Source organism: Peromyscus maniculatus, chromosome 5 (genome assembly GCF_049852395.1).
Source record: "Peromyscus maniculatus bairdii isolate BWxNUB_F1_BW_parent chromosome 5, HU_Pman_BW_mat_3.1, whole genome shotgun sequence".
Classification (NCBI taxonomy): domain Eukaryota; kingdom Metazoa; phylum Chordata; class Mammalia; order Rodentia; family Cricetidae; genus Peromyscus; species Peromyscus maniculatus.
The window spans coordinates 136160747-136182002 of NC_134856.1; the positions used below are offsets into that span (position 1 = coordinate 136160747).

Consider the following 21256-nt stretch of genomic DNA (forward strand, 5'->3'; position numbering starts at 1 on the left):
GCTTACTGTATGAAAACTCTCACTGGCTCTCTAAATATGTAAATATATAAAACAGGATTTCTTTTTCATTATTTTTAGTTTTGATTTGGGAGGAATAGATAATAGGAAAGTCAAATATTTGAGAATAAGTAATTTCTACTACATTAAGGCCCTAAGCTTAACTTTTTCCCTAACATTTTCGTACTTGTTTATTTAAGTGACAAAGACCTTTTGTCACCTAAATAAACGGGTTTCTCTTTTTATAGCCCTGCCTGTCCTGGAACTCACTCTGTAGACCAGGCTGACCTTGAACTCAGAGATCCATTTGCCTCTGCCTCCCTTGTACTAGGATTAAAGGCTAGGCCACCATCCTGGTTGTTTCTTTTGCTTTGTTACAAATAGTAGATTTTGGTGTCTGTGGATTCAACCATTGTATAGATTGAAAAATACTTTGGGAAAGTTTATTTATATTGTTTGTGATGTATACTGTAATAGTTGATGGCTGGGTCTGTACCGAACATCTACAGATTTATTTGGAGGGGTACCCATATATACAGGTGTATGTATTTTGTGACTGTGGTGTGTGTGTATGTGTCTGTCTTTCTGTCTGTCTGTTTGCATGTGTATACATGTGTGCTTATTCGTGATGGAAGCCAGAAGTCAAGAGTAGGGTGTCATTCCTCTGCAGCTGTTCGTTTTTTGTTTTGTTTTTTCTTCTTTGAGACAGAGTCTCACTATGTAGTCCTGACTGTCCTAGAACTCATAGAGATCCTCCTACCTCTGCCTTCTCATCTGGGATTAAAGCTGTACTGCCATGCTCAACCCTGTGCATTTTGATTTTTGAGGCAAGGTCTCTCACTGGACTTGCTGTTTAGGTAGGCTGGCTAGCCAGCAAGATCCAGAAATCTGTCTGTTTCTCCAGCATGGGTTTACAAGTGTGCACCACCATGCCCAGCTTTTTTTTTTTTTTTTTGGTTTTTCGAGACAGGGTTTCTCTGTGTAGCTTTGCGCCTTTCCTGGGACTCACTTGGTAGCCCAGGCTGGCCTCGAACTCACAGAGATCCGCCTGGCTCTGCCTCCCGAGTGCTGGGATTAAAGGCGTGCGCCACCACCGCCCGGCTTTAAAGATTTATGCATGTATACTAATATTTGTCTGCATGTACATCTGCACATCAGATCCCACAGACAGTTGTAAGCAACCACATGGGCCTGGGAATTGAACTCAGGACCCCTGGAAGAGCAGTCAGTGCTCTTAACCACTGAGCCATCTCTCCAGCCCCATGCCCAGCTTTTTACATGGGTTGGGATTGTACCTAGTTCCTCATGCTTGCCAAGAAAGCTCTTTACTGAAAGTGTTTTGAAGTACACAAGAACATTATGCATATACTATGCAGTTTTCTGTGTCATTTTGTACAAAGGACTTGGATTTTCACAGATTGTGGTATGGGTGTCCTAGTTGATAGTATAAAGCTTATTTTTGTACTAGAATTTGGTTGTGAATCAGTGTGTAGATACAAATGGGATTAAAAGGTAACATATTGGGAATTTCCAAGGTTTTCATAATGAGAGATAATACCTTCGTTTCATAAGCTCTTCTCTTTAGTGACACCATGTCTTCATGAGACTGTCTCAGTCCATGATGTGATGTCTTTCTTTCTTGATGGGCCCAAAACTTTGTTTGGTTCCCAGTGAGAGGGACAAAGAGGGAAGGGGTGTGAGGAGTCTGTGTTTTGAAGTAATTTGAGGGACATCTCGAAGGCTCTTACTTTGGTGCTGACACTGCCTCCCGCACAGCCTTCTGCTTTGTCTGCTCTTAACTTTGTTCTTGAGTTCCTTTTCCAGTAACCAGCTGCAGGGTCTTTGTAAAATGAACACTGGAGTTCAGCCTTCATCTGGAAAAGCTCTCCAATAGTACATCTTTGTACTAGAATAAAATCTGAAATTATGGACCCTTGTTGTTTTTTTTTTGTTTGTTTGTTTGTTTGTTGTTGTTGTTGTTTTATATCATTTCCTTCCAGTTATGACCTGTCTTCACTTTAGAAAAGTAACAGTGGCTTTCTTGGTGGCTTCAGTCACGTTTTCCTGCCTGCGGGCCTTGGGCTTGCTCCCTTCCTTTGTCTCTTCACAGCCTAACTTGAACTTTCAGACCGTGGCCTAGAGACGTCATCCTCATAACCAAAGCCAAGTTAGCTATTTGAATTTTCTGCCTAATACTGGTTGTTCATTATCTGATCTCTTTCCTGTGTTATTATTAGTGTTAATTATCAACTTGACAGGATTTGGAATCACCTCCAGGTACACTTGTGAGGGATTATTTATTCTCTGTTCTTGCCTGTAAGGGATTATCTTGATTAGGTTAATTGATTAAAGTGGGGAATTTGCCCACTGGATGGTGCCATTCCCTTGGCTGATATTCCAGACTGTGAGCCAAGCTAAAGCTGTTCATTGCTCTCTGATTCCTGATTATAGTTGATGTGTGACCAGCTAGATCAAGCTCTTGCTACCTTGACCTCCCCACCACAGTAGACTTTTGTTTGTTTGTTTTTGAGACAGGGTTTCTCTGTGTAGTTATGGAGCCTGTCCTGGATCTTGAACCGTAGACCAGGCTGGCCTCGAACTCAGAGATCTGCCTGCCTCTGCCTGCTGAGTGCTGGGATTAAAGGTGTCCACTGCCCAGCCTGACTGTATCTTGAATTTTGAGCCAGAATAATCCTGTCTCCCTTAAATTGCTTTTCTTGGGGTATTTATTTATCACAGCAACAAGAAAAGTGACACAACTTTTTCTTTGTGTCATCTCTCCCATAAAAACCAGAGATCTTCTTATACCTGACACATAGGAGATAGTTATTAAATATAAGTTGAATAAATGAGGGGATTTCACAGAGAAAAGGTAATTCTTAACCTTTGACTGCATGAGAGCTCTTCATTTGGGACTTTTATAAAGTCTTTTACAGACACATCTATTTCTTTTCCTTTACAGAACTGTGAGAAACTGGGTGAGCTGTTGTTATGTGAGGCTCAGTGCTGTGGGGCTTTCCACCTGGAGTGCCTTGGCCTAACTGAGATGCCTCGAGGAAAATTTATCTGCAATGAGTGTCGCACAGGTAAAGTGGATAAAGTCTGCCATCTAATACAATCAGGATTTTAAGTTTTTTAGGAAAAAGGTATATTGAAGATGCCACTTTCTGACAACAGTGAACTTGTTGCACATGTAGATGTAGGTACTATAAGGTCCTAACCCTCAGAAAATCTTACATGATAATAGAATTACCTTATTATCTTTATCATTCTGAAATGATCTCTGAATAAACTGATCCCAAGGTAAAGCTGTTTCTGCATATAAATAAAATAGTATGCAGTCATTTCTGTGTGACTCAAGTGTAGTAATGTCTTTGAGATTCATCTATGTTAAAGGATGTATCAGAAGATCATCTTTCTTCCCATCCTTTCCACTCTCCGCTCCCTCTTCCTCACACCCATAGTCTAGGCTTGTTTTGAACTTCTGGCACTCTTTTGCCTTGGCTTTCTGAATGTTGGGATTGTAGGTGTAAGCCAACATTTCTGTCCAGCTCATTCTTTCTTAAAACACCTCTATTGAGGCCGGGCAGTGGTGGCGCATGCCTTTAATCCCAGCACTCTGGGAGGCCGAGGCAGACAGACCTCCATGAGTTTGAGGCTAGCCTGGGCTACAGAATGAGTTCCAGGAAAAGCTCCAGAGCTACACAGAGAAACCCTGTCTCAAAAAAACAAAAAACAAACAAAAACAACTCTATTGAGGTGTTGGCACATGTAATGAGGCAGATTAGGACTTAAGGCCTGTATGGGCCTACATCATTAGATCCTCTCTCCCCCCCCCCCCCCCCCCCACACACACTTTTCCTTGAGACAGGGTTTCTCTATAACCCTGGAGTAGACTAGGCTGGCCTTAAACACAAAAAGAGCTGCCTGCCTCTACCTTCTAAGTGCTGGGATTAAAGGCATGTGCCACCATATCCAGCAAATATCCTTTTATTTTAAATGTGTTTATATCTGTGTGTGTGATTTTCTTTTGTTACTCTTAAAATTTTATGAGTTTTGCATGCATGTATAGCTATGAATCATTTAAATACCTTATACATGAGTAGGTTAGAAGATATGAGATCCCCTGGAATTGGAATTAACAGATAGTTGTGAGCTACCATGTGGATGCTGAGAATTAAAATTGTATCCTCTGAAAGAGCAACAGGTGCTCTTATGGCTGAGCCATCTCTCTAATCCCATGAGATGCTATCTTTAAAAAAAAAAAAAGGTGGGTGTGGGGGTGGCAAGATGGCTCAAGCTCTCTGTCACAGAGCCTGAAGACATGAGTTGTTGGTGATGATTGATGATGATGTGTGTGTGCTGGGTGAGGTGGTACACTCACGAGGCAGGTAGATACCTGAGTTTGAAGCTAGCCTGGTCTACAAAGCTGGTCCCTGGCCAGTCAGAACCGCACAGTGAGACCCTGTGTCAAAACAATAAAGTTTACAGTTTGATTTGTTGTAACGTTTGTATTCGCAAATATCTGAAAATGCCTGAGAAATCATAATTCAGCATAATTACTAATTACCAACATTGTTGCTTATATCATAGTTCATTATCCTAATCTTAGGAAAGACTTTTCATTGTTGAATAGTATTTAATTGTAGGTATTTACTGCTTTGTTTATCCATTCATGTATTGATTGACATTTGAGAGTTTATGGTTTAGGCCTTTAAAAATTAAGCTTATTTTCTTTACTCTTGGATGAATAAGTATAGAGAATAAGAATAGAGAATGTATAAATTATGTGGTAGTATAGCTTGAATTACATCATTATACATTCTCTGCTGTGGTTTCTTAGGGTCTGTTTCTCCTTCATTGTCAGTACCTTTCATTTGATTGTGTTGGTAGCTGGATGGTAGAATCTCCTGTTTTAGTTTACTAATTTGCATTTACTAACTAGCAATGCTGAACATCTTTTTCATGTGCCTGTTTGCCACCTTCTATTCAAACCATCAGGACAGTGGAGACTATCTCTCTATGAAGCCCTAGCTGGCCTGGAACTCACTATATAGACTAGACTGGCCTCAAAGTCAGAAATCCGCCTGCCTCTTCTTTGGAAGTGCTAGGAGTAAAGGGATGTGCCACTATGCCCTGCTTCTTTTTTTTTTTTTTTTTTTTAAATCTTCTGAATATAAGAGCTGTCTCAGATGGGCTTTTCAAAATATTCTCCCAGTCGGTGGCTTAAATTTTGTTTTTGTTTGATTTTAGATAGTTTCCTGTAGAGTTAACCCCACTGTATATATTTGAGGATGACCTTGAACCTACTGTACTCCTTTTTCTACTTCCTAAGTGCCAGGACTGTGTACCTAAGATATGACTTAGGATTTGTCTTCTGAATCAAAAAATATAATTTTTTAAAATCTTTTTTTTTTCTAAGGTTCATGTTTTATGATTACATGACAGGTATATGCAGATGCCCTCAGAGACCAGTAGAGGATGTCAATCCCTAAGTTGGTGGTATAGGCCATTGTGAGCTACTCAGTGTGGGTGCTGGGAAAGAAACTCAGGTACTTTGGAGAGTAGCAAGTGCATTTAACTGCTGAACCATCTTTGCAACTCCATGTTAACAATTTTAAGAATTGTTAACTGACACATAGTTATTGTACATTATATGGGGTGCAGTGTGCTAATTTCACGTTATGGTTTAGGGTAATGAGCATACCTATCCCTTTAAACATCCATCATTTCTTTTGTTGTGAACCATTTGAACTCCCCTCATTTGGATCTTTTTTTTTTTTGGTTTTTCGAGACAGGGTTTCTCTTGTGTAGCTTTGCGCCTCTCCTGGGGATCTTTTTTTTTTGAGACAGGATTTCTCTGTGTTGTTTTGGTGCCTGTCCTGGAACTCAGGCTGGCCTCGAACTCACAGAGATCTGCCTAACTCTGCTTCCCGAGTGCTGAGACTAAAGGCATTTGCCATCACCGCCCGGCAGGATCTTTTAAAAGTACAAATTAAAAATATCTTACTGTTACCCCATTTTGTAGAAGAGTATTTTTTCCTAATATTTTTCCTTTATATTTTGTTGACTAACTTCAACCCAGTTCTCTGAGTCTCTGTAACTGCTACTAAATTCTCTACATTTGTAAGGGTATTGTTTTTTAATTTTTATTTTCCATATTATTGTGTATATGTATATATGATGTATGTGAGAGAACTCATACATGCTGGGGTAGATGTATGTAGGTCTGAAGACAATTGATGCTCTCTAACATTTTGTGCATTCTGGGGATCAAACTCAGGTCATTAGACTTACATAACAAGCAGTGTTACCCACTGAACCACCAATTCATACCATTAAATATTAGGTAACAGAGAGAGAACTAAACCATGTTGTTTGTTACAGATAAGCTTCACATATTCAGAGCCAGTTGGTGATGATGCCTTCTTAAAATCCCAAAACCTGGGAGACAGGCAGAGGATTTACTGGCCTGGGATAGATACAGAGTGAAACCTTGACTCAAACAATTAAATACCAATCTAGACAAAAATACTTGATTATTTAAATTCCTGTATAATGTTCAGTCTTTCTGCTTTTTTTTATTTTTTATTTGATGGAGTATTGTTGCTTTGAGATAAGTAGGATCTCACTATGTAGCCCTGAACTCTGTTGACCAGGCTGTCCTGGAACTCCTACTGCCTCTGCCTCCTGAGTGCTAGGATTAAAGGTGTGGTCTTTGTTTTTTGAGTTTTGAAACTGGGTTTCTGTAGCCCAGGCTGGCTTTGATTTCCAAGTAGCTCAGAGTAACCATGAACTCCATGGTATCCTCTCCCTCAGCTCCAGTGCTGGGGTTATAGGTATGAATTGTCATGCCTAGCTTTTCTTACCTGTTCCAGGTCAGGTTTAAAACCTCAGTCCATTGTGGGGACACACTCAGCACTCAGGAGTAAGAGAAGACTCTGTGGAATTTGTGGTCAATCCTTAAATATATAGTAAGCTTGAGGCCTGACAGGACTGTATAAAACCCTGCCTCAAAGAACACAAAACAACGAAAACTTAAGAAATAAGATCTCAAAAACCATCTACCCAGACAAAACAGTCGGAGACATTAGCTTTTTCCTTTGCCTTAACCCCACTAACAGTAAACTCAAGGTTAAAACATGGACTTCAAGCACTGAGTCTCAATGATGAATGCTAGATCCCATTTCTTCAGAGTCCTTGTCGGTATTGCATAATTGCTAGAACACAGGCATGCAGACTAGCATCAGTCCTCCGAACAAAAGCTGTCTGTCACTGTATGTGGTATATAGGAACTTGTACATCAGTAGGTCTGAGCTTCCATCTGCTTCTACTCCCTTTCTCACTTAATTTCAACCTTGTCTGTACAGTTATTTACAAGTCATTACAATAAATATCCAAGTCCCTTGATGTGGCTGAACCTCCAGAGAAGACAATGTTGTAGAGAGTATGTGACATGAGAACAACAATTCTGAATTAATTACTGTGCATTTTCTTAGATAGGTTGAATAAAGTCTAAATTAGCAAACTCTGAATTAATGAGTTTCAGGTCCCAAGAATCTCCGAGAAACAACCTCAGTGGAAAATTATTTCTCTTTGATCTGGTTGATCCCTGAACAGTGTTAATCCACTTTGACCTATCTATATCATACCTGCTCAGACTTTAACTAAGTTTAGGCAAGACAAAACTACGGTTAGCCGTCCTTTATTGCATTAGCAGGTTCCAGGAGGAATTCCTCATCTCCCATCTCTCGGTGGATGTCAAACAAAATACTGTATCTTGTCCTGTAGTTGGACTATGTTTAATACAGCTGCAGAATACATACCTTCAGCTACAGAAATTACATGAATGACATGGACTCCATTATCTCACTACCTTAGCAATCAGTGTCCAGCTTGTCTTGAGGTCCATGACACAGATGAGGCAGGAATAACCGGCACAATAATAAAGACCTGGAACGTGGAAGGATTCAAATATTATTTTAATCAACTATCTATTTTTTTTCTTGAATATTCAGTGGAGGTTCAGTCAAAAGAAAATAATGGTCATTAGGTTGTCCTACAAGATGAGTTCATTACACCTTTGCTTGTTTGAGTTTGGGAGTTTGATTTCCTCTAGGACTAAACAGTTTTGTTTGGAGGTAGCTTTTGAGGCTTTTGCCCATTTCCATGGGCAAAATATTTGACACAATTGTGTAACCTAACCATGAACCCCAACATCTCTTCAGACATCCTACAAATAAAATTCCTCTGATTCAGAAGGCCTGTAGTCAGAAATAGGAGCAGAGGACCTTTGAAAGCTGGCCTTCAACCCTAGGACCAAGCTTTCTTCCCCTCCACCAGAACATCGGCTCTAGGCCCATGACAGGAGCGAAAGAATCCTTCATTGAGGTTGAGTCTTTCCCAGGTGGAAAGACATTACTTTCAGTGTAGAGAGATCCCGTAGCAAAGTTGAAAAGATTTATTCGGATAGGGTGGGGGGCCAAGAAGCACGGGTCGTAATAAGAGATCAATCAGGATGAAGAAAAAGTGTGTTGTTTCGCTGCACCTTTGCTTTCTGCCTGTATTATGGATGGGGTCTTTCCAAGAATGCTAAAATAGGGGGGAAATAGAACAATAGATTTAGGCCTGAATCTTGCACTGCCCTTTTCTGATGATATTTCTGTACAACAAATGTAGAAAGCTATTCTTGAAGATTAAACAGTAAGGCAATCATTTTTAATGAAAAGCATTTAGAAATTACATTGGGCCATAATCTTTCCATCAGGCCCATGGAGTTGGTCATTTTGTTGTATATGTAAGCATTTCTGGTCCTTCATCACCTCCTCTGAGCTTGATCACATGATTTTGCTGACTCCTTAATAGCAATACAGAATGAAATGATAAACTGTTTTGTGGGTTTCTTTTTTCTGCCATGTCTTAGTTTTGTGTATCTCACGCCAGTCTCCCATGGCCAGGCGGTCACTCCACCATCTTCTTTGCCTGCTGTTTCTGCTACTCCTCTCTACTGCTGTGGTCTGCTGCTTGGTAGACTATCCTTAGCTAGGGATGGGGGAGGGTGAAGGAGCGATAGTATAACAAAAAAGCAGCAGATGTCTAACTGCTGCCATTCCTGAAGCACAGTCCTTCCTGTGCTCCGTGGACTGTCTCCCTTCCCTCTTCGTCCTCTTCGTCCTGCCCTTTCCTTACATGTACTATTTACAAATAGTTTCTTCTGTTGGTTAGGTTGTCTCTTCCCTATGTTCACTGTTTCTTGTTAGGTATTTGGGTTTTTTGTTTTTGTCTTTTTTGTTTGTTTTGTTTCTGAGACAGTCATTTTGTAGCCCAACCTGTTCCTACCTACAATCCTTCCTCAGCCTTCCAAATGCTAAGATTATTGGTATGAGCCACTATGACTAGCTTTTTTACTGTGTTCAAATCTGATTTGCTTATGTTTTGTTTTTTCTCTGGTGTTAGGGTCACATCTAAAATGTCCTTACCCTGACCAATCAGTATACGGTATTTCCTATAATGGTGGTCTCTTCACCCTTATCATCTTGTTTCTCTTTTTTTTTTTTTTTTTTCTCTTTCTTGTTGTTCTTGAGTTGGCAATTTACTGTGGTGTCCAGGATGATCTTGAACTCATACCTTCCTCATCCTCTGTGTGCTGCTCTCTGTCAATTATATTTTCACCGTCTTTTGGCAGTCTTTAGAGTGTTGGTTTGTTTGTGGTCCTGGGGGTAAACTCTTTGTGCATAATAGACCAGCTCTACCACCGAGCTACGTCCTTTTGTCTTAGGAGATATGATCTCAGGCTGGCTGTAAAATTCTCAAGGACCCTCATCATTGTTGGTATTACAAGCATACACCATTATTCCTGGCACAGAATTTGATAAAGTCTAGTTTGTCAACTTCTAAGAAGATTTTTATTTTATGTGTATGAGCATTTTGCCTGCCTGCCTGTATGTATATATGTATGTACACCACCTGCATGCCTGGTGACCTCAAAAGCTAGAAGAGGATATTGGTTCCCCTGGAATTAGAGTTACAGATGGTTGTGAGATGCCATATGGGTGCTGGCATCTGTCTTCTGGAAGAGAAACCAGTGTGCTCTTAACCACTGAGGTGTCTCTGGGTCCCTAATTTATCAACTTTTATTTGTATTATTTTGTTGTATTTAAGAAATACAGCTTAACTCGGTGGCACTTTTTCCCCCACTAGTATATCTTCTGTGGTTTTAATAGTTTCTGTCTTCATATTTATGTGTATAATCTATTTTAAAGTAACTTGTGCGTGTGTGATTTGAAGTATAGTGAAACTTCTATTTTTATTTTTTCCAGGCCTGGAAGTTAGATTCAGAGTGAGTTAGACTCAGAGTCTTATGCAGGCTTATCTTTTTTTTTTTTTTTTTTTTTCCTTTTTAAGAGATATTTTTCCCACGCTTAGATAGACCACAAAATAAGATGTTATTTCCTTACCTGGTGGCTCTCCCTGTTTTATTGTAACAGGGTGATCATCTCATTGCTTAGATTGCTCTAGTTGAATAATAGGTCTGTAGTATCCACTTGTTTCTTTACAAATACATAGCTTACATTTTTCCTTGGATTTTATTAACTGAAGGATCTCCATATTTATAGATGGGTATTTTAGTTAAATGAGCTTCTTTTTTATGGCAAACGTCAAGGTTCATGCTCAAATTTGCTTTTCAGTACTGGCCTTTTCCCTTCCTCTGCATCTTATGATACTGTATCTCCAAAGCAGTGGCTCTTCTTTCTCCCCCTTTCCACTTCTCTTTCTTTCCTTAACTTTTCATTTAAATAATGGTAGAACAAAAAGTAAAGAGTTTGCATGTGTTCTGTTAGGAAGGTGGCGCAGTCAGTAAAATGATGACCATACCAGCATAAGGACCTGAGTTTGGATTCCCAGGGTCCATGTAAAAGGTCAGGTATGGCTCTGTGTGTCTGTAATCCCAGCCACTGGGAAACAGAGATAGGCAGCTTTCTGGGGCTCACTATCTAGCTACATTGTTTCAAAAAGTAGAACCTGAGTTTATTGCCCTGCAACCAAATCGGGCAGATCGGTTCCAGGGGGCCCAGCATCCTCTTGTGCCTCATGCCAAATAAATACATCTTTAAAAAAAAAAAGTGGCCTGGGCAGGCGTCTCCATGAGGGGTAAGTTGACCTGCTGATGTCCCATGCAACCAAAGTCAAAAGCTCATTTTTTTAGTAAAAGGGGGACCTGTAGGGTCTTGGCCCCTGTTTTGGGTAATTTGTCTTGCTTGCTGATATTCTTGACCTTGATATTGATATTCTCCCTATGCTAATTCCCTGCCGTGTTCCTCCCTCCTGAATGTGTGTGTCCTGCATATTGGGCGTTAACAGCTTAGATGCTTGTAAACATTAGTAACAAACTTCTGCCCTCCCGGCTTCTCCCATTGTGCTGTAAGCCTGTATTTAAGACCTCTTCCCTCCTTCAATAAACAACATTCGGCATTTAATTAATTAATTAAAAAAGAATGACACAATGCCAAAACAAAAATAAATAAATGTATGATATAATATATATTATATATATAATATATATACCCTAAAAAGTTAAAGGTAGAGGCTGGGCAGTGTTAGCTCACGCCTTTAACCCCAGCACTTGAGAGGCAGTGGCAGGGATAGCTCTGTGAGTTTGAGGCCAGCCTGGTCTACAAAGCAAGGTCCAGAGCTGTTACACAGAGAAACCCTGTATCAAAAATAAAAACCAAAAATAAACAAATAAATATAAAAGGTAGACAGTGACTGAGGAAGACATTCCATGTCAACCTTAACCTCCCCTTACAAATATGTGCACACACAAAGAATCTGTAAGTGCTCTTTGAAGTCTTCTAACAGAACTTTCAAAAAAAAAAAAAAAATCCAATAGATTTTCAAGTTACAGTAACTCCTGAGTTCATTTTCAGCTTTTTTCCATTTGTCTCAAAGGTATTTAAAAGAAGGGGGCGCATAGAGATGCCTCAGAGGTTAAGATCACTGACTGTTTGCTCTTCCAGGGGTCCTGAGTTCAATTCCCAGAAACCATATGATGGCTCACAGCCATCTGCAATGAGATCTGGTGCCCTCTTCTGGCATGCAGGCAGAATACATAATAAATAATAAATAAAACTCTTAAAAAAAAAAAAAAGATCAAAACTGACTGATAGTTATAATTGTTAGCTTGACAGGACACAATGTAGAATTATCTGAGAAGGGATGAGAAGTGTGCTGAACGCAGTGGTACAAGCCTTTAATTCTAGCACTTGAGAGCTAGAGAGGAGTAGGCAGATCTCTTGATTTCGGGTCTCAGAATTCCCCAGAAAGCTTCAGAAAAAAATTGTCTAAATCTGCTTGGCCTGTGGGCATGTCTATAGGAAACTGCCTTAAGGAAATTGACTTGGCAAAATCTAGTCTAAAAGTGTATCCCATACATTCATTCTCTCTACTGACTGGATAGCACTGGCTGCTTCAAGTTTCTGCCATGTTGACATCGTGAAGTGATAGACCATAATCTGAAATTGTAAGCTAAAATAAATTCTTCCTTTATCAGGAGATTTTTATCACACAAACCAGGAATAAGACTTGAGAGCAAACACAACCACTGGGATGTCCAGCCAACCCCTTGTTCCTGTGTTTTCTGTATCACCTACAATGTAGTTAGATCTAGAGGCTGGATTTGATCACAATTGAGTTTCTCTTTTGAAAGGAATGCTTTGTAGACAGTATAATACACACCCTGTTACATCATACCAATAAGCACATATCAGATCAGATTGCCTACTTATAAAGGTACTAAAGTTGTTCATTTATTAGGGTCAGATTTTGTCAGTTTGGTTCAGTAAAGTTCTTTACTAACTTAGACCTAATGGCTTAGATAGATTAGCTTAGGTAGATTCCTGTAATACTAACTTGTTTCCTCTTTCCTTTCCCAGGAATCCATACCTGTTTTGTATGTAAGCAGAGTGGGGAAGATGTAAAAAGGTGCCTTCTGCCCTTATGTGGAAAGTTTTACCATGAAGAATGTGTCCAGAAGTACCCACCAACTGTCATGCAGAACAAGGGCTTCAGGTGCCCCCTCCACATCTGTATAACTTGCCATGCTGCTAATCCAGCCAATGTATCTGCTTCTAAAGGTAGTTTTTGTTGTTGTGGTTTTGGGTTTTATTGTTGTTGTTGCTGCTGCTGTTTTTTGTTTTTTGAGACAGGGTTTCTCTGTGTAGCTTTGGTACCTGCCCTGGAACTCACTCTGTATACCAGACTGGCCTCGAACTCAGAGAGATCCACCTGCCTCTTCCTCCGGAGTGCTGGGATTAAAGGTGTGCACCACCACCGCCTGGATGTTGTTGTTTTTTAATATAAACCAATCTAATTATAAGACTTCGGTTGCTTTGGAAATATTTCTTTTCAAGTGTAATCTGAAGCATCTCTTCATAGACTCCTGCTTGTCAGTTTGGTAAAGTAGCATCATTGTAGCCTAATAGAGTAATGAATTTCACTGATAGCATGTTGTATTCTGTGGATTTCTAGCTGGTAGTTTAAAATATTTAGATATCTCGGGAGATTTTGTTTGAAAACATCTTCCTTTCAGTGCATTTTATATCCCCTTTTAATTGTTGCTGCCATATAGATTGATTTAAGTAGTTTGATACTGGTTTTTAGTTGCTGAGGTATATTAGGAGATCCATGTGGGAAACAAGCATCATAGAGTACTAGGCAAACATTAGTACCACTGTTCCATTCTTTTTAATCTTTTGGTGGTTTTTTTTTTTTTTTTTTGGTTTTTCGAGACAGGGTTTTTCTGTGTAGTTTTGCGCCTTTCCTGGAACTCAGTTGGTAGCCCAGGCTGGCCTCGAACTCACAGAGATCCGCCTGACTCTGCCTCCCGAGTGCTGGGATTAAAGGCGTGCGCCACCACCGCCCGACAATCTTTTGGTTTTTTTTTTTTTTTTTTTTTTTTTTTTTTTTTTTTTTTTGGTTTTTCGAGACAGGGTTTCTCTGCGTAGCTTTGCGCCTTTCCTGGAGCTCACTTGGTAGCCCAGGCTGGCCTCGAACTCACAGAGATCCGCCTGGCTCTGCCTCCCGAGTGCTGGGATTAAAGGCGTGCGCCACCACCGCCCGGCAATCTTTTGGTTTTTATGATAAGGTTTCTCTGTGTAGCTTGGCTGCCCTGGAACCCCCTCTGTAGACCAGGCTGGCCTCTGAGCTCACCTGCCTCTGCCTCCTGAGTCTATTCCTTTTCATTTTGACTTACTCGATGCATTAGAGGATTGAAGGCAGTTACCTGGATCTTGTCTCCTTGCTGAGGCAGGTGTGTTTACAGTTGTGCAGTCCTACTCCCACTGGGGACTGGCACAGAGCTTCCCTCTTTTTTAAAAAAAAAAAAAAAAAGAAGCCGGGCGGTGGTGGCGCACGCCTTTAATCCCAGCACTCGGGAGGCAGAGCCGGGTGGATCTCTGTGAGTTCGAGGCCAGCCTGGGCTACCAAGTGAGCTCCAGGAAAGGCGCAAAGCTACACAGAGAAACCCTGTCTCGAAAAACCAAAAAAAAAATAAAATAAAAAAATAAAAAAATAAAAGATTTATTTATTTATTATGTACACAGAAGAGGGCGCCAGATCTCATTACAGATGGTTGTGAGCCACCATGTGGGTGCTGGGAATTGAACTCAGGACTTCTGGAAGAACAATCGGTGCTCTTAACCTCTGAGCCATGTCTCCAGCCCTTTTTGTTTGTTTGTTTGTTTTGTGTTTGTTTGTTTTTGGAAACAGGGTTTCTCTGTGTAGTTTTGGTGCCTGTCCTGGATATCACTCTGTACCCCAGGCTGGCCTCGAACTCACAGAGATCCGCCTGGCTCTGCCTCCCGAGTGCTGGGATTAAAGGCGTGCGCCACCGCCGCCTGGCTCCTCTTACTCTTAATAGTGGAATACATGTATAAGAGCCATCTTTTTAGGTAGTCGTTCTGCTGACAAATAGACTAGTGCACTTTGTTTCCATATGTAATCTTTTTCTCTTGCTCCTCCCCCATTTCTCTGCTGTCCGTATATGTAGGTCGTCTGATGCGCTGTGTCCGCTGTCCTGTGGCATACCATGCTAATGACTTTTGTCTTGCTGCTGGGTCAAAAATCCTTGCATCTAATAGTATCATCTGCCCTAATCACTTCACCCCGAGGCGTGGTTGCCGAAATCATGAGCATGTTAATGTTAGCTGGTGTTTTGTGTGCTCAGAAGGTAAGATATGATTTCTGATTTTATGAGTGGTTTCAAAGGGATTATCCAATGTTTTATATTTTATGTGTTTTGGAGTGAGTATGTGGATAATTTATAGGAGATGGTTCTCTCCTTCTACCATTTGGGTCCTGGATATCAAGCTCAGGTCTTCAAACTTGGCCCATCTCTCTGACTCTGAAAATAAGATCTTTCAGTCAACCTTTCTTGGCTAGACTGGTGTGCTGTAGAATCCCTAGGATCTGCTTGTCTCAGCTACCCAGTGCTGGGTGTACAGGCTGGCTTTCCTTGGGTACTGGGAATCCTTACTCTTAGGGTCCTCATACTTAAATAGCAAGCCCATTATGACCACTGAGACATCTCTCCAGTCCCTCATGTATCCTCTTTAATTTATAATACATGAGGCTGGACTATAATTGATTTGGCATAGTACTTGCCTAGCCTAGCATGCCCAAAGCATTAGATTTTATATACATTGATGTGGTATGCACCTATAATCTTTGTAGTGTATGTCTGTATATCACTTGAATGCAGTGCCAGAGAAGGCCAGAAGATGGTGTCAGATCCCCTAGAACTAGTTACAGAAGGTTGTTAGTAACCATGTGGTTGCTGGGGGTTCTCTGCTAGAGAACCCTGGTCCTCTGCTAGAGTAGCCCATGCTTTGAATCCCAACTGAGCCATCTTTCCAACTCCTGAAGAAAGTTCTTATTTTATTTTATATATGTATATTTATTTTTATGACAGCGTCTATGTATATATAGGCTTGGCTGTCCTGGAACTTGCTTTGTAGACCAAACTAACCTCAAACTCACAGAGATCCACGTGCTTCTGCCTCCAATGTGCCTCTATTAAAGGCAGTTACTACCATGTTCACCCTGAAAAAAAAGTTTCTAGAACAATATAGAAAAACATTAGTACAGGCTAGGAAAGAAATTCATTCATATATGTTAAAAAACAAGTCCAAATGTCACCTAAAATTCTCTCATTGTGCTAAGTCTCTAACCACACTTTATTTAAAAACAATTTTAATAAGAGTGTGATGGCAAATGGAAACTAAGTTATGAACCAGGAAACTAAGGTAACTATTCACTAGGGAGGCCAAGCACCCTGCTTAGAAGTGTTTCATCTGTGACTCCCCCCTGGCAACAAAGCAAATAATATAACTGTGTAGCTGAAACTGCAAAGTTCTGAAGAGTTAGTGTTAAGAGGGGGAAAAAGAGTGGAAAGACCCAACCATGTTTATGTGCTGTTTATGTGTCAGGTACTGCTGCATGATGTGTTGACTGTGCTCTAAAGAGTGACTATTCATTATAAAATGTTGCTATTAGGAAAATTAGATCTCAATAAGGAAAGTGAATTCCTGAAGTGGTATGGTCTTAGAGCTTAAAGCACCTTCCTGTCACCAGCTGAATCCAGTTTTAGTGTTGCAGGGATGGTTGAGTTGGTAAAGTCCCAGCCACACAAGCATGACAACTAGAGTTCAGATTCCCTTGCTCATGTAAAACAAGAGGTACATTGCTATAACATGACATACTGTTAGGGCAGAGACAGAGAGATAACTTGAGTTCATTGGATAGCCAACCAGCCTAGCAGAATGGATGAGCTCCAGGTTCAGTAAGAGACCTTGTCACAAAAAATAAGGTAGAAGGTGATCAAGGAAGACATCTAACACCAACCTCTGGCCTCCACATGCATGCAAACACACAAATATGTACATACACAAGACTTAATTGTGCTCGTTTTATACTGTTGTTTCTATTTGCTATAAATAGTCTTAGGAGAAAATGTTTATATTGATAGTTATGCACATAAATTTTGTTTACTTTTCACCTCATTGCCATAACTAATTTTGCTAGTAAAATGTACTATTTATTATCTGAATATGAAAATTTTTTATGTGAGCTGGGAGCTTAGGAATATTAGAATGGGCATATTGTTACAACAAAGTCTTTCTGCATGTGTTTCACTAAGCCCTTGACTAGAGTTACAAATAATTGACTAGGAGCTGAGCAAAAGGTATTTCTGCTGGGACTTTATATATAACCTTGTGGTCTAAATGCCAGGTTTTTTATTTCTATAGGAGGCAGCCTTCTGTGCTGTGATTCCTGCCCTGCTGCTTTTCATCGTGAGTGCCTAAACATTGATATTCCTGAAGGAAATTGGTATTGCAATGACTGCAAGGCAGGCAAAAAACCACACTACAGGGAGATTGTCTGGGTAAAGGTTGGTCGATACAGGTGAGTGAGCATGACAGAGAACGGCAGTCTGTTCTTGGTCATGCTCTGTTTCTTGGGTTATGGTAGATAGACATCCTGCCTCTGGTTCCAGTCACTTACCCAGCTAAAATGAATGATTTCGATATATATTTTATGATTTACTAGCTGTATGTGATATTATTGTTCCCAGCAATTTGGAGCCTGAGGCAGGACGATCACAAGGTCATGACCAGTTCTGACTATATAACAAGACTCTGTATCAAAACAAGTTTAAAAAAAAAAAAAAAAGGCCGGGCGGTGGTGGCGCACGCCTTTAATCCCAGCACTCGGGAGGCAGAGCCAGGCGGATCTCTGTGAGTTCGAGGCCAGCCTGGGCTACCAAGTGAGTTCCAGGAAAGGCGCAAAGCTACACAGAGAAACCCTGTCTCGAAAAACCAAAAAAAAAAAAAAAAAAAAAAAAGTCTTCTAGAGGAAAGTTTGAAGGTTATTAACAGAAAGAAATGATAGATATTAAAAGATGGAAATACTAATTATCTTGGTTAGATAATTACTGGGACTTTCATTTTTAGTTTTTGCTTTTGAGTTAAGGTATTAACTATGTAGCCCTGGATGACCTCAACTTGATCTCCAACTTGATATGTAAACCTGGCTAGTCTGAAACTGCCTCTGCTTCCTGAGTTTAAATCTCTCCTGGGATTAAAGAGGTGCCACCGAGTCCAGCCGGAAGTTTCTTTTTTAAAGTCCAAATTGTCTGGTATACTCCTACTGTTGATACCCTTAATGATGAGCATTAGTTTCCGAGTTTTCATTGTCACATTTTCATTTCTCCTGTTATAATTAATTTTAATTTAATTGTGTATATGTCTAAATGTGGTTATGTGTATATGAGTACAAATGCCCTTTGAGACCAGAAGCATGGAATTCTATGGAACCTAATATACAGATGGTTGTGAGCCGCCTGACACAGGGTGCTGGGAATGGAACAAAGTCCTGTCGAATAGCAGCATGGGCTCTTAGTCAGATTTTCATTTCATTGTTGAAAATTCTTCAGTGAACATAATAAATATTCATGTATCATAATTATTTTCTCAAAGTAAAATAACTGATTCTAAGAAATTATTTATATGTTTGTGAGTGAGCTTCTGGGACATTCTGATTGATGTGAATGAGTGACAAAAGTACTTGATCTGCAAGTATGAGGAGGACTAGTGTTCTGAACCTAGCACTTGGATAAATGTGAGGCAGGTCTGGGGGCCAGTCTGCAGTCTCAGAGCTTGGGGTAAACTGGCTAGCTAGACTAGTGAACTCGAGCTTCAGCTTGAGAACTGCCTCAGTACACAGAGTGGACAGTAACTCGGGAAGACGTTTGTTGTTCACTGTGTGCAGGAAAAAAAGGTTGTTTCCCCAGTGCCTTTGCAGCCTTGTAGAGGTTCCTTCTCTTACTTGTATCTTTTCCAGGTGGTGGCCAGCTGAGATCTGCCATCCTCGAGCTGTTCCCTCTAACATTGATAAAATGAGACATGATGTGGGAGAGTTCCCTGTTCTCTTCTTTGGATCTAATGACTATCTATGGACTCATCAGGCCCGAGTCTTTCCTTACATGGAAGGAGATGTGAGCAGCAAGGATAAGATGGGGAAAGGAGTTGATGGAACATATAAAAAAGGTAATTTTACCCTTACTATTCCTCAGGCAGGCAGAGACTTCTATAGCTGAGTATCTGCTCTGTGTTCAAGTTCATATACTGGTTCTGAGTGTCTGAAGTATTATAATGCCTGCTTGTAATCCCAGGTCTTGAGGCTAAGGCAGAAGAATTGCAGGGTCAAGGTACCCTGCATTACATAGTGAGTTCCAGGATGATTTTTGCTACATAGTGAGGCTATGTCTCAAAGAGAAAAAAGGAGAAGACGGGCGTCTTAGCACACACCTGTGATTCCAGCTCTTGGGTGGAAAAGCACAAGTTGAGTGGCCTGGGTCATATGAGACCATCCAATAAAACAGAATTGGGATTATAGATGGAGTTAATGGTACAGGGCTTGCCTGGCATTTGGTTTTTTGTTTTGTTTTTGTTTTTTCTTTTTCTTTCTTTCTTTCTTTTTTTTTTTTTTTTTTTTAAGATTTATTTATTATGTATACAGTGTTCTCTCTGCATGTATGTCTGCAGGCCAGAAGAGGGTGACAGATCTCACTACAGGTGGTTGTGAGCCACCATGTGGGTTTCTGGGAATTGAACTCAGGACCTCCGGAAGAACAACCAGTGCTCTTAATCACAGCCATCTCTCCAGCATGGGGGGGGGGGGGGGCATGACAACTTTTTTTTTTTTTTTTGCTTGAACATAAAAACAGGTTATAATTCAAAAGTCCAGGGTTATTTTAAAAAGTAAAATATTTTCTCTGTAGAAAATAGTAAAAATGATAACATTTCCCAATAGCCCTTTAAAGCCAAATGATAGCTGAATTATACGTATAAATATCAATTAGATTCTGGGAAACAGAAGAAACCTATCTTCATCTGTTCAAAGAACTATGGTTTACTTAAGTTGTGTATGTGAGATTCCTATTCATCTTCCCCTTTTGCCTGGCATTTGTAAGGTCATGAATTGATTTCCAACACTTAAAACAGTTTTCAAATTTCAAATATATCCATGCTGATATACACCTGTAGTTCCAGGGGTTAGAAGGATCACAAATTTGAGACCAGCTTCTGCTGTTGAGTAGCAAGACCCTGCTTTCCCCTCCCTGTCTCCCCCCTCTCCAAATATAAGCCAGGTATGGTAGCATTCACCTTTTATTTAATTCCAGCACTCTGGAGGCAGGCAGGTAGACCTCTGTGAGTTCATGGCGAGCCTGGTCTACATAGTGAGTCTATAGCGACACTTTGTCCCAGAGAAGGAGGGAGGGAAGAAGTAAATAAAGCAGAATTTCCGTAGTGCTGTGTCAGCAGTGTTCCCACCTAGCAGCGTCATGTTTGCTGGAGCTATGGCTTTTGTAGAGAAGTTAGTTACTCCATAAATCATAGTTTCAGTGTTTAACTGTACCTTGAGGAAGACTTTGCTTGGTCTTTGCCATTCAGCATCTCATCTCATCAAATAACTGAGCTGTGTAACTCATTTCAGTTTGCTGTGGAAGGACTTTAACAGGTTTTTATTGTTTTTTTAAGATTTGGGGGATTTTTTTTTCACAAGTTATAAAGGCAATTAAAATTGCAGAGAAGTAAAGATTTTTAATAAACTGGTCTAGCATTGAAGACAATAATGTCTGCTGAGGCTAAGATATATCCTCTGGTATTAGCACAACTAAGTCAATTTTGAGCCTTGTCTTTCTCTTAAGATATAATTGGGAGCGGGTGGGGGTGTGTGTCTTTGAATAGCTTTCTGGATAAAGTAAATCTGCAAGGCACATGGTGTTCCCTCAGTGAAAAACACCTTCCTGTAGTTACCGTTTGAAAGGCAGTATATTTCTTGTTAAAGGGATATTGAAGTTTAAGAATTGCCTGCAGGGTGAGGAGGAAAGGGATTTTAAAACTGATGCCTAGCCAGGTGGTGATAGTGCACACCTTTAATCTCAGTGCTCAGGAGGCAGAGGCAGACAGATCTCTTGAGTTCCAGGACAGCCTAGACTACACAGAGAAACAGTTTTGGAAAACAAAACTGATGCTTTCTAGCAACATGATTCTAGAGATCTATGTTCTTTAAATTAGAACAGAATATTAGCTTATCAAATGTTTGTTTACCCTGCATTCTTAGATCTGTGAGTATATCCCTATTTGCCATATGGTTTCTGTGTCATCCTGTGATTGTTGGAGGAGACGTGCATCGAATG

At 40.3% G+C, this 21256-nt stretch overlaps 1 protein-coding gene across 3 annotated transcripts in view; it reads left to right on the plus strand.

Moving 5' to 3' along the window:
• The window catches only part of Nsd1 (nuclear receptor binding SET domain protein 1), a 113929-nt gene that overhangs the window by 70998 nt on the left and 21675 nt on the right, over positions 1-21256 (plus strand). For all 3 annotated transcript variants that reach the window (XM_006976804.4, XM_042278528.2, XM_015995706.3), the window contains 5 exons: positions 2960-3083; positions 12930-13130; positions 15044-15223; positions 17301-17457; positions 18895-19100. In XM_006976804.4, coding sequence (XP_006976866.1) covers positions 2960-3083; positions 12930-13130; positions 15044-15223; positions 17301-17457; positions 18895-19100 — 868 coding nt within the window. The remainder of the gene's footprint in view (positions 1-2959; positions 3084-12929; positions 13131-15043; positions 15224-17300; positions 17458-18894; positions 19101-21256) is intronic.